This window comes from Lissotriton helveticus, chromosome 1_1 (genome assembly GCF_964261635.1).
Source record: "Lissotriton helveticus chromosome 1_1, aLisHel1.1, whole genome shotgun sequence".
NCBI classification, from domain to species: domain Eukaryota; kingdom Metazoa; phylum Chordata; class Amphibia; order Caudata; family Salamandridae; genus Lissotriton; species Lissotriton helveticus.
In genome coordinates, this window is record NC_136057.1 from 808,722,493 (window position 1) to 808,736,867 (window position 14,375).

A 14,375-nucleotide genomic window follows, 5' to 3' on the forward strand; every position below is an offset into this window, starting at 1 on the left:
GAGTGGAATTATTTCTGCAGTTCTACGTTGTGGAGGAAACAAATTTGACAAGATATTATGCAGTACTTCGGGCCCTATAAAGTTCAATACCACACAGTCACCAACAAATCTTTTACGGCTATTCCCAATCCACTCCACTCTTCTTGCTGAAACTAATTCTTCTGAGAGCAGTTGTTTGCCCCACGGGGACATGGACATATTGTTTGACAACCAGTGCAACGCTTTACTTAGTAAGGATTGGGGAGATTCTGTCTGTCCAGATTTCAAAGGTGGCACATTAGCCAAAACCAACACCAAGGGGGAGGCCTCTACTATTAACTCCACCGGACCTGTTTCTAGGCCAGATACAGTATGCCCCTCTGGTCTTGATAGGGGACCCTCTGCTGGTAAGACGTTTGCTCCTGTTGGGTCGGGGATAAGGGGAGGATTCGTGGCTAGCATTTCTGTCCCCCCCCCCCTCCCTTTTTTTACATTGTTCAATTTTGTTTGCCACCTCACTTGGTAAATCTCCCATATTGTCACAGGTGTTTTTCAAAAGACCCTCTAATCTATTGACCTTATCAGTTAGCTGGTCGATCTTAGCGAATAATGGCTTGATGATCCCCCTCATTTTTAAGTCCAGCAGACCCACTAATTTCTTAAGTTGGGCATCATCCCTAAACAAACTACCCATGTTCTCACCCCCAGGATCATCTATCTCACATTTCCTAGGTGGGGAAGCTGGTCTTTTTCTACTAGAACGCAACCCACCTCGTTTGGGTAGGTTCTTAGTATTCCCTCTAGTCACTCTAGGCGCAGGCACAGGCGCTGGTGGTGGGGATTTATCCTCAACAATTTCAAGATCTATAGCATCATAATCAGCCTCACCAATATAGTCCACATTGTCCACAATCCCATTTGCTGATACATTCTGTATGGGACTATCAGTAATAGCCTGGGAAAGTACAGTGGCTTCATTAGTAAAGTCCAGCTCCAGTGAGTTATCTGGGATATGGTCTGCCAAGTTGGTAATAGGAGAGGGGCTCAGACCCAAGGAGGACCTTCTATCGTTATTTATTTTGGCAACAACCTGAACCAGATAGTTATCCATGGTATTATTAAGTACAAGTGATGTTTTATGTTTGGACATGATGGACTCGCTATTCAGTGACAATGATTCCGCAAATAAGATTAGTAACTCAATAAACCCTCATCCACAGTACCTGGTGCTGGACGACTGCAAATAAGGTAGCTAGGGGAACTTGAGCAGAGATTCTGGCCCAGTTCAGTCACGGACAGTCTCGGACTGTCGCAGACTGTCCACCCTTAGTCCGGGCTTCGTCCGGCGCGTCCCGCGCGCGTCCTCGCGGGACCTGTCGATGCTTTATGCGCCTCCTGGCGCGCTGGTTTGTGGCATCGTCAATTACCCCCGTGGGAAGCTGGGTATTGTAGTCCGACCGGCGGAGCCAAGCCCGGCCGGTCGAATCAGGCAGAGATGTGGCGGAGCCAAGCCCGGCCGCTGGTTAAGGAGGTGAGGTGCCACAGCGAGTCTAGCAGCAAGGGTCAAAAGAAGAACGGGGAACTCGGCCCCTGTCGATGCTTTATGCGCCTCCTGGCGCGCTGGTTTGTGGTGTCGTCAATTACCCCCGTGGGAAGCTGGGGATTGTAGTCCGACCGGCGGAGCCAAGCCCGGCCGGTCGAATCAGGCAGAGATGTGGCGGAGCCAAGCCCGGCCGCTGGTCAAGGAGGTGAGGTGCCACAGCGAGTCTAGGTGTTTCTGTGCAGTAACGCGCGTTGTTCTTCCCCGGAAGCTAAAACTAATTACATATCGTGAGGGGCTCTAATACATATCTAGCTTTTCCTGTTATATATGTGATGTATGCAGCTGTGGTTCCGTGAGAATATGGTTTGAGTTTGCAGTTGATTGAGTGGTGTTGAATGAATGATTGTGTAATGGGATCTGACTTGTTAGATTAGAAATCTTTGAAGTTAGGACCTGCAATTTTAATGTATTGATGTTTTTGTATTTGTCAGTATCTTTTTCAAAAAAATTGTTCTCTTTGCATAAAAAATGAATAATAAAACAATCAATCAAAGAATGTGTATACCTCTTTAAAATGTTTTTATAGGTGTGTAAATGGTCCAACCAGAGTGTCCTACTGAACATATGACGTATAGCATATATTGAAGTAAAATAGGTAGAGTTATTTTGTGTGAATAATGGTTTGTCTGATAAGCATGTGGTTGTTTTGAACTGTGTGATGAAAATATGCAAGACAAACTGCAACAAATGTGGAAGTATTATGATGGGTAGAAATGAGTGCTGATGCAAAAGGAATGCGTTGGTGATATTGAAAGGATTGGCAATCCGTGGTTAGTTCTAAATGGGATTGCCTTTGTTCATGAGTCATTTACGTGTGGTAGAAGTGAGAAGGAGCCATTTAGATGGTGTAAATGATAGTATTTGGAACGTGAGAAAAGTATCAGGAGTGTGAGGATGATAGTATGCTTGTTTCTATGATGTAGAGGCTACATTAAATACTTATCTTCTGTATAAGTGTATGCTTATTTTGATCTATTTTTGCTAAAATAAATTGGATGTATATGTACTTGGTATGCTATCTTAGGATGTCCTGGAATACATGTGTTGTGTTTTTTGTTTCATGAGTGGGTTAAGAGTGGATGCTGATTCTGCCTGTTGTTGAAAATGTCGCCAATAACCTCTTGGCTTAATCCATGTTTTATGTGTTTTGAGAGCTATGTTGGTTAATTTGAATTAAATGTTTGATAAATGTTGGGCAATGTCTAAAATTAGTTTATTGTGGTTGGTCTTGATGACAGAAGGTAGGCAACTTCTATAGCTAATAAACACTCAGCTTCCCAAGGGTTTTGTGCCAGGAAACGTTTTTGCAAGTGTAACTGAACTAGGTGGACCTTGAGCCTTGTTTTTTAAGCATACCATGCTTTTTATTAGCCAACTGAAGTAAACACTGAGCTTTCTGCTATATTCAGTCCAATAGCTGATAAGAGTCCTCACAGAGAATGTACTGAAAGAGAAAAACCTACTTGTTTTAACAGTAGTTCTTCCATGAGTGCGGTGAGGAAATACCCCCTTTTTGCATGGCTGCCCCCATTTGTTGCTATGTTTTATTGCAGGTTTTTAGAGTTTTAACGCTGGGGGACTGCTGTCCCCTGCCTAGTGTATGTGCTCTAACCCATAAAACATGTAGGAATTGGCTACTCCCTAATTGGTGTAAAAAACTCTATTAAAAGGCCATAGTTTCTAGTGTAGAAACTACACTTGTGGCATGAAAAGTTATATGTCACCTGTGGACTGAAACAGTTATTGTGCCATCCACTAGTGTGACAATAAAAACATGGCTCCAGACCTACCTTTGCATTCTAACAGCGGCAGTTTAGACCTGCAGCCTGACCCGTCAACCCTTTTTGACACATAAAAAAGTTCCCTTTTAAATATTAATAAAGACATTCTTATGTGGGTTTTGTAGCCCACAAGACAGAGTGCATGGTATTTAGTGGCAAGGCCTTAAAAGCTATTTTACAGTGGCAGGCTTAGCTGGCTGTTGTTCCTATTCTGTTTTACGATTGTTTTTGCATATTCATTTTGTATTGTTATTACATTATTGCATTTCTGCATGCTACGTATGATTTATTATTACGCTTTACATTGTTTTTTATCTTGTACTTTGATCTTACTTCTTTTTCTTTTCTTTTTCCTTGTAAAGAAAGAGGATATGTTGTATGGTCTTTTCTGGTCTTCTTCTTTTCCACCCTGTCTTCCCTCTTTGTTCAGTCTGGGGACATTTAGAATGTTGAATGATGTCACAGAATGTGGGGTGACTCATGTGAGTTAGTTGACTCCTGACTGAGCTGAAATAAGCTGCTCCTGGTGGGGCCTTCTTACCAACTTCTTCCTGGCCTATTTACTACCTACTCATCACCTCTGTAACTAACCATCCAATAACTACAACTTGGAACTACTACCTGGATTCATGTGCGGTTCTTACTTTCAACACTGGCCTATGTAGAAAATCAGTGTACAGATCTTGGGAATGGGAAGGGCTAGAAAAATCTAAATCCAATTCAATGGTGAAGTAAGATTTTTTATAAATATGAAGGAAAAAAACATTATAAAAGGTTTTCTCCTGCCCGAAGTTCCTGGAGGCTAATTTACATAAACTGTTCAGCAACCGATGCATGTACTTGACCTGAATGAGGTGTGGATGAGCTGTGAAATTCCTCCCAGGTGCTGCACAAATAGGTCACAGTGATTGATGGATTGACCTGAATTTGTGATTTCTTTTCGCTCAGCGGAAGGGTGGAGGCCTGCCATCTTGTTGGCACCACAAAGTCAAATCCTGCCTGACTGGTCTGTTATAGCCTCATGTAACACTTTAGGAGACTTGAAACGGAGGAAAGAGAATGCCAAGACAATTTTAATCCCCCTGTCTAGTGCTGAAAGACACTTCTTTTGTCATACCCGGCCTTTGTCTCCTGGTTTGTTGTGGGTTAATAGCCTGCTGTGAACCGGATTTTAGCGTTAGTTGTGGGTGGACACTCCCCTACACACCCCAGCCTTCAGAGTCCAAGTTTTGTGTGGTTGAATACTTTGGCCATCGTGACATGGCATTTTTTAGGAGTGTTTACTGTAAAGCAGGAAGTACTGAAAAGGTTGGTCTTTTCTTGAAAATTCTCCGCTAAGCAGAAGTAACTGGAACGCAACTGGACTATGCTGTTGGCCTCTGCCTGACACCATGAGACTCCTGAGGGCTTTAAGAGTGTACTCCTGTGGCTGTTGGGACACCCGATAAAGTTTGGAAATTAAAAAAAAAGATTTGCTGCATATGGGCAAGGGGACCTGAATTTCAGGTTTTTTCCCATGTGGAGAACTGTGCTACGCTGGAAAAAACAAAAATTCTCCTGCTTCAGTAGGACCAACCGTCTTTGCATATCCAGCCTTCAGACCCATGTCGGCGGCTAAACATTTTATTTTGTCGCGCTAGAAGAAGAGTTTTTCTTTTGAAAAACAACAAAGTCCCTTTTTTGGATTTGGACATAGATTTTGGCCCCCAACATTTCTACTTCTAGGCTGTATTCTGCAGCACTCCATCGTGGACAGCCTCAAATTCGCTCCTAGGTCACAGTCTACAGCGACTATTGACTATCATTGCTGCTATTTTCACTTACATTTTTCAAACTTTGTATCTTCGGTTCTCCTTATTGGATAGTGTTGTTTTGGTGTCATTTTCGTCATTTATACCGTGTTTCTAAATGGGAGCGGGATATTTTTTGCTTCCTTTTTGCTACTATTTATCTGTTTTAGTACTTCTAAGTGCATTACATATTTTCGTTCAATTAATCCTGAGTGCACTGTGCTGTAGCTACCAAGGTTTTTTTTTAATTACTGAAACTTCTGACTAAACCTAACAAGACAGGGACTTTATTACTTGTAATGGACACCAATCCACCCCAAATAATAAACCATTTTACCCCAAGTGCTTTTATATTAACATTCACATCTTACGCCATTGTTCAAATCATGTCCCCTAGTAATTTCCCAAAATCCAGCTTGCAAGCCTATCTTAACACACCGTAGCTCTTAAGAAAGTGGCTGAATACTTTATGTTCACAATACATGGACCAGGACATTATCTCTGTCATGTAGGAACTAAAAGGTATTGTCTAACATGCAAAACTGTGTACACCTCCATACCATTTTACCTAGGTGTCCTACTTCACATCTCAGGTGAACTTCTAAGTACTCTGAATCCACTCCTACCTATGAATGAAATCCTGCAAATTCTGGACCAAGTAAGCTTTATGCCAATCTTTCCCTGATTATAACAAGAATTTGGAGTGCCATACCCTATGATCGTCACAATTCCAGCAACCGTTTGTTAAAAAAAAAGTAAAACATTCCACTTTCACAAGTGCACTGATGAAGAAATTACTCAGAATAACTTTTCATAGCCTGACGCCTGCCCTCGCTATGACTGATGCATGTTCTCTAGCCTGCTTCTGCCAATTTCCTTATTTTCTCCCATTTCTTCCACTGCATTCAGTGGTTGTTAATAATGGTAAGCTGCTTCCTTGATGTTTCCTCCATCTTTTCTCCCTAAATCACTCTCTCACCTCTAGTTCTTCAGTGCCATACTAAATCAACAGATAAACATGCTGCTTTTGGCTGGCAGTGGTTTTGGTGTTGGTTTTATTTTCTTTCCTGGAAACTGTTTGATACTACTTAAGTGCCTGTATGTCAGTTCTCTGGAGGGTGTTGGCATGTGACATTCTGTGTTTCATTTTTTTAGATGTTTGTTTTCAAAAGTCAGTGGTTGTTTATATGTAAACAATTTGTTTTAAAAATACCTTTAACTGCTAAATTTGGCGTTTAGCCAAAAGAAGTCAAACTGAAAGTAATCTACATCATACTTCCAGTCCTGTCGATACAGATATTGGCAGGTAAAGCCCCTACTTGAATTAGAAATAACACCCCATGAACCATTTACCTATATTTCAGCAGTGAACCCGACCCCTAGCAGCTGGAGCCTGGATAGTGGAAAAGAAGCCAGGAACATGTCTGAAAGTGGAAGGCTTATATCCCCACCTGTGCCACCAAGATCTACGCAAGCTGGTAAGTGAAGATTTAAGACTCCTCCTATAGCTGAGGGGTTTTATTACCCAAATAAAGTTTAACCTTTAAGAAAGGATTAGGCACTTTTTATTTGCACGACCAGTAGTGTATACAGAAAGGGACTATTAGATAGCTCCTTTCAGTTATTGGCTACTGCCGGTCAGAATACTTTAGGCACTGGCTAACAGTGTTGCCCATGAGCAATGCCTCATCATCCCACAACATTCTACGGATGTAAACATTCTAAAAAATATAATGCTTTTTCTTATTCTTGCGCACATAACTACTCAGGCATTAATTCCTGCTCCCTACCCCAAGCTTACCCGTTGCTCCCCCTCCACTTGCTGTCCTGCTCCACATTTTTAAATGTGAAATATTTTTCGTTTACTAAGCTCAGTGGCTGCAAAGTGGTAGTGGACCGCTCACTTATCTTTTTAGTGCACCCATGCACTTTATTTTTCATTTTGACTTTACTGTTCTGAGACCTTTTATTTCTCCGTTTTGAAAACTAAGACATAAATAAAAGGCATTGTCATTTACAATGCCAATAGTTCAAACTATTGAATTGCAAATGTTTTTTTTTGTAGGCACGGGAGATTACTTGATTAAGTGGTTACCTAGCTCTAAAGTCAGCAGCTTTGGTCTGCAAGACCTAAAAAGGCGCGTGTCCATCTTGGTGAACATGCTGATGCAGTTTTACATCCCCATATCTCAGCAACTCAGTAGCCCATGTCTCCCTGGCTGCTGCTCGGCTGTGGAATGTATTCCCCCGGCTGACTCACAGCCCCACCCCCTATAAGATAATTCCATGGCACCACCTCCCCAGTGAAAGCCGAGACGCGTGCTTAAAACTCCAGAATCCGAATTATTGAGTTCGAGCTTCGGCGGCCCCAGGCGTTCGCCTTGACAGTGAGGCCTGTGAAATTCAAGCCCTCAAGAGCACAGTTTGTGCAAGCAGTAGGAAGAGGAGGGCAGGGTAGGGTGGCACGGGACCTGTCATCAGACTGGGGCGATAGTGGGGTCAGAGCTTGTGTGCTGGATAGGTGCCCCCACGACAGCTGCACAAAGACTGTACTATTTGAAAGGAGGTGGGTGGCTGTTTTGCAGCAGAAGGCAGGCATCTAACCTCTATTGAGAGCCGAAGCCGAAGTACCATTCGGATTGTGGCTCCTGGAAGCGCGTCCCGCTGCATTGGTGTTTCATGCATCAGTGTGTCGAAAAGCATCCATTGCCTTCCACTAATATTTCTTAAAACTGGTGGAGACAGGGACAATGGAACATCCTCAACGTGTCGGGGGTGGTTGCCTTTGTAAATAGTTTAGTTTTACTGAGTGTAAAGCTGCAAAACATGGACTGCACTGAACAGCTAAAACATAGATAAAATAAGGTCCCAACTTTGTTTAAAACAAATTTAATCCACTGTCTAGATAAGGCACTGGATGCAGAACGCTCTATGCTGCTTGAATGCCCTCTGCCAAGCCACAGTCCAAGAGACATCTACACAAACGTGACCTTATCCAGATGCACTCACTTGATTTCAGATTATGGAAAGTTTTCTACTTGACGGATGATAATAAACAACGGGACAAATGGTGATAATAAGCCACAGAGTTTTACAGCTGTAGCTGGGAGATGTATAATGATTTAGTGTTCATCTGAGCCAGACACAGGCTCACAAATTACGCGGATTCTCATAAAGGTCACCGTAATGCCATCGGGCCGGGCCGTCATTGAAATGTAAACTTGCAGTAATTGGTCGCCATGTCCACACACTGCATTCATCAAGTGAGCGGACAGCGGCACGCCCAGGCACCGAGCAGCGCCGGATAGAACATTGGGCCGTGGCCGACAGACACGACACCCTAGCGTGGAAGGGGTGTCAAGAGGATCACCTTGAGGTTTGCAGACATCAGATGTACGTACATTCAAAGCCCATCCTGGGTCTAGTGCGGAGTGACACTGGTGCAGTGTTTGAAGGGTACTGGAAAACGTAACATTTTCTACGGGGTTGTTTAAAGTATCAAATAACGTTTTACAACTTTGACTTGAAACAGTGTTGGATAGTATAGGTCAGCGGCTTACAAAAGAAGCGGGTGTCTGCCTTGTATAGTTGCAGAGCTCAGTGAAACTAAAAAGTAAATCAAGCGCGCGGTGGGAGCGTGTCAGCCAGAGAGGAGATGCCATGCGCCTGCACATCGCCCGTCCGTGCGCGCACATGGTTTGTCTCCCTTCGCGCACCAAACCCACAACAATAGTCTCGCCAAGGCGAAGCAGCGCATCCCCTGCGTTCGCTAGGCGAGACCTAAAAAACTAATATAGTAGAAATAATAATAAATAACAATAATATAAATGCATGCATGTTTTGAGACCCACCGGTTGGAAGAGCGCTGCTTTTAAAAGTTACTTATTAATCTGCTAAAAATAAAAATGGAAACCAATGACAAGCTTCTTATTAACGTGTTTATTTACACAGTACAGAATCCACATTTATGCAACACTTCTGTGACAATAGTTTCCCTTGCATAAGAAAGTGCTAAAGAGCAAGGATTTAAAGATTGTTGGACAAAGAACGATGGTGTGGCCACATATTATAAGGGCTTAATTACGTTCTACATAGCTTTCAAGGCTTTTGTAAGTCAGCTAAGTGTTCTGTAACTTGATAAACAAACATTTTGATACATGATGCATGGTACATGATTGCACATATCATACATACAATACTAATACAATAGAGTACATTTTCAAACACAATATTGCGACACTATTTTTCATTGTTATTCCTGTCTAAAGGACAACTCCCTTCATTCTAATCAGTGTCAGAACATTACGAAGACTTACATTTTTTCCAAATCTATTCATGATACCAGTAGACAGGCCAGCCATTCAAAACATTCTAACTTGCTTTCAGGCATGTTTCCAAAATGATCAGATATGATCTGGGGGTTTCGTGCTCTCATTCACAGAGCTCACTTCATTGTATCTTCTGTTGTGGAGTTCCGAAATAAACCATTCTTATGAACACCTCTGCTCTTGAGGCATACACCCGACTCTGATTTGTGATCTATTACTTGTATCCACTAAGCTCTTGAGCTAAGTCCTCAAGACCCAAAAAACCTGAATAGAAATGCATTTCTACCACATAGACTTTACTTCATGGCCACAATATGATTGTGTCAGTTGTGCAACACTTAATGACTATCCTGTTAGGTGCTAGAATGGAGCAGCATGAAACGTAGTTATTTTAAAACAAATATGAAAATAGTCAGGCCTCAAAAGCAGTGTCGGAGGAATTCCAGATCCACGCGGAAACAAAGTTTCTGGATGAAATGTTAATTGCACATCCCGCCGAGATACTGCGCTCCCACTGCTTCTGCCCCTGACATGTTAACAGCCCCAAACCGCTGGAATCTCCAGATTGGAAACCAACTGAAAAGGGTGAATGACCGGATGCAGAAACCCTGCTTGCCCTGGCAATACTCCACATCTCAGTATTAGCCCTGGGGCAAACTCAGAGTATGAATGAATGAATGAATGAAGGGAATCTTTTAACGCGCAACTTAGCCCAAGGGCATCAAGGCGCCTAGGCAGGTCAGGTAATGTATAGACACCAGTGAGGACTCTTTACAAATACACTTCGGAAAAGAGCCAGGTTTTCAATGCTTTACGAAACAAGGCGGATGAAGGTTGCCCTCGGAGTTCAAGGGAAAGGGAATTCCATAGCCTGGGTGCAACAGTAGAGAATGCTCTGCCTCCCCATTTGGCTTTTACAAACCTAGGGACCTCCAGAAGATTTTTATTGGAGGAGCGAAGGGATCGGCCAGGAGAGTAAAGATGGATAAGTGACCTAAGACCCTCAGCACCTGTACCATTGAGAGCCCCATGGGCAAGACAAAGAATCTTGAAAGAGATCCTAGACTCAATGGGAAGCCAGTGTAAGCTTCTTCTAGCTGCTGTGGCTGAGGCCATTCTGGGAAGATTTAAGACCATTTTTGCCGCCGCATTCTGGACCATCTGAAGACGGTGTATAAGGCCTTTATTGATGCCCCATAAAGGGCATTGCAATAGTCCAATCTTGAGGCAACTAAAGCCACAGTGGCCTGTTTCCGGGCATCAGGAGAAAGATAGTGGGCAATTTTTCTAAGAATCCTGATAATACCACAGCAGGTGGAGACTGTCCTACTGACCTGACGGTCGAAGGAAAGAGTAGAATCCATCAACACCCCTTGGTTTTTAGCAAACTGACGGGTAGGAGGGCAGTCACCAAGAGAGGTAGGCCACCAGTCGTTAGACCAAATGTCCTGACAACCCCCAAATATCAACACCTCCGTTTTCTCCCCGTTCAGCTTCAGGAAGTTCTGTACCATCCACTGCGACACAGCCTCCATGCAGTTCCTGAAGTTCAGAGCTGATTCCTTCACGGGCTGTGTGAGGGAGACCATTATTTGGGTGTCGTCAGCGTACGCCAGTACGTCCAGCCCAAAGGATCTAACTACACTGGCAAGTGGGGTCACATAGATGTTGAACAATAACGGACTCGATGAAGAGCCCTAAGGGACCCCACAAAGCACAGGCTTCGGGGCGGAAAGGAACTGGCCCAACTTTACTTTCTGTTCCCTTTCATTGAGAAAGGAAGTCAGAAGCCTCAATGCAGAACCTCCAACCCCTATGTCCCTAAGACGAGTAACCAAAATAGAAGGAGATAGGGTGTCAAAGGCCGCCGTCAGGTCTAACAGGACCAGAAGAGTGGTATGGCCCTTATCGACCTGAGAGCGGATGTTATTGACAACTGCCGTGAGGGCAGTCTCAGTACTATGAGAACTCCTGAAGCCATGCTGGGAGATATCCAAAAGGGCGGAGTCCTGGAGAAAAGAGCTAAGATGCCGATTAAGATGAGATTCCAGCATCTTTGCTGGAGCAGGAAGAAGTGAAATAGGGCGGATGTTTTTCAGAACCCCTGGGTCTAATGTAGATTTTTTAAGAAGGGGTTTAACAACCGCCATCTTCCATGGAGAAGAAAACACACCCTCCAAGATTGCGCGATTCATGACATTCATGAGAGGGGGAATAACAGTCTCCCGGCAGGCCTTTAGAACTTTAAGTGGGCAAAAGTCCAAAGGAGAGCCCGATTTGGTGTTGTCCAAGAGCTGACTCGTAAGCTCTGTGGTAAGACGGGGGAAAGACAAGAAACTCGGAGGATGTAAACCGGTCAAACTCCGACCTCTAACAGGGACAGCATTAGTGGAAGGGGCAATACCAAGGTTAAGGGATTCAAGGGAGCTGTAAATGTCCGCGATCTTAGAATGGAAAAAGATCGAGATGTTATCACACAGCTCCTGAGATTCCACTATGGGATCGGCTATCTGGGGAGAAAAAATGGAATTAATGATTTTGAAGAGTTCTCTGGGAGAGGTACGGGAGGAAGTGATTTTAGAAAAATACGCCCTCTTTTCCTCCACAATGGCTAACTTATAGGCTTTTAGACAGAGTTTATGTTTTTCCTTCTCTGAAGGGTCCAGCTGGGCCCTCCAAAATCTCTCCTGTTTGCGACATCCCTGTCTCAGAAGCCTAAGTCTATCCGAGAACCAGGGAGCAGAAGAACTCTTTCTCGCGGAGTAGTGCTGTTTTAGGGGGGCCAGAGAGTCCAGTGCTCCTGAAATGGTGCTAGCAAGCTCCAGGGCGGCAGAGTTGGCATCCTGCAATTCAGGAGGCGTCAATTTATTCAGGTACGGAGAAAGAACCTCATTGGTAACAGCTTTAAGGTTCCTCCTAAGTTCCCACTTCTTAGCATCCAAAGAAAAAGGGGATACAACCTGAGGCAACAGCTCTAGAGGAACAGCCATATGGTCAGACCATGCCAACGGGACCTGAATGCCCACCTTCACCCTGGGGTCATTGGAAAAGACTCCGTCAAGAGTGTTTCCAGCAAGGTAGGTGGGACCCACCACCAACTGGGTCAGACCACAGGAATCCAACGTATCCAAAAGAGTCTGAGTGTCTTTAGATCCCATGTTTTCCAGATGGAAATTAAAATCACCCAAGAGAGTAATATTGGGCCTTTCAATAAATGGCTCTAGGAGTTTAATCAACTCCGGGCTAAAGGATGACCTAGGGCCTGGTTGTCTGTAAAACAAGAGACCAGAAAAGGAAACAGAAGGGGTGGAGTTAATGGAGAAGTACATGGCCTGGAAAGAGTCAGAGGGAGTGGAAAGGAACTCCGTGCGACATGTGAGAGAGTCCTTATAGAGGACTCCTATTCCTCCTCCTCGCCGGCCTGTTCGATCCATCCTGGCCAGGGCATAACCAGTAGGGATGGCATCTATCAGATCAGGACCCGAAATATCGGAATCCCAGGTCTCAGTGATAAACACCCACGTAGGTTTCCTGTCAGAAACAAAGTCCCTGAAAGCAACGTTATTTTTTATCAAGGACCTAACATTAATAAGAAACCCCCTTTCCATTATTATATTAGAGGCAGATTCAAAAGTGCCGCTGCTAAGCTGTCCCTTCTGGGAAGTGGCGTATCCAACACCACTACTCAAGCATTCACATTCACCGCCTGCCCTAACTAAAAAACCTTCAGGGGCAATGGTATAGTGGCATGGCCTAACTAGGGGCTTCAAGGCAAGCAATGATTGTCTAGAATACCCAAAACCTACTTGCGGGTCAGCAGTTGCCAGCCCAGCCTCCCAGGCCCCAGGCGTGGTCTCAGCGCGGACGGGCGCAGATGGGCTGGACTTAGGCGCGACTTCGGCGCGCTCCCGCTGCGCACGTCCGCTGGGTGCGGGAGAGGACATGGAGACTAAATAGGGCGGCGCCTGTAGGAAAGGCAACAAGTAGGTGCAAATAGCGGTAATTTTAAAATATACAGGATTAAAACAATCAGGATTAAAAGAGGCGAAGCAGAACAAAAGTAAAGTACATCAGCAGCGTGCTACAGCATTAATGACCACTAGCACTGGGCAGGACATGGAGACTAAATAGGGCGGCGCCTGTAGGAAAGGCTAGCGCGTGACCCTAGGTCTCCAATCACCAGAAGAGCAGCAATCTGTGCCGGCGCCCTCCACAACAAACGGGAAAACCCGTGCTGGAACGGGGCGCTGGCAATCAAAGTGACGAGTGCAGCGAGCCTAATAACAAGTAGGTGCAAATAGTGCTAATTTTAAAATATACAGGATTAAAACAATCAGGATTAAAAGAGGCGAAGAAGAACAAAAGTAAAGTACATCAGCAGCGTGCTACAGCATTAATGGTGCCACGGTGCTCCCTCTTCGTGAAATTACCAGTACCTTTGGTATTGTGAATTTTGGGACAGGGAACACCGCATGAGGGCCAACGGGTGGAAAACAGTAGCGTTGGGTCCCGCTCAAAATATTTCTGCATAGGAGCAAAGCAAACACAAGACATTCTTTTTTACTAATCAGAAATGGAGAAGTTACGAGCACAGAGCATCCAATATGTATGCTTCTTTCTTTTGCTAGCATGTTTTTATGTGTAAAACACTTGTTTATCCCAGTTTTTTTCATTTCGTTTGCTATTGCTAGACACTGGAAAACCTTTACCCCCATTCTTCAATTGCATCTTCCTTTTTAGGTCTCGCCTACCCAGCGCATGCGCTGCATAGGAGGAGACCTCTTGAAATAGATTTGGTTTTTCTGCCAAAAACGTGCACGCGTTGCATTGCTTTCAATGGCAACGCGTGCACGTTTGGCGATTCCCTTGCGAGAACGAGCTTTCACACCATCTG

General features: G+C 44.3%; 1 protein-coding gene across 2 annotated transcripts in view; it reads left to right on the plus strand.

The window, feature by feature from the left end:
- The window catches only part of DOCK4 (dedicator of cytokinesis 4), a 1,604,094-nt gene that overhangs the window by 1,544,346 nt on the left and 45,373 nt on the right, over nt 1-14,375 (plus strand). For both annotated transcript variants that reach the window (XM_078674485.1, XM_078674490.1), the window contains one exon: nt 6,518-6,631. In XM_078674485.1, coding sequence (XP_078530611.1) covers nt 6,518-6,631 — 114 coding nt within the window. The remainder of the gene's footprint in view (nt 1-6,517; nt 6,632-14,375) is intronic.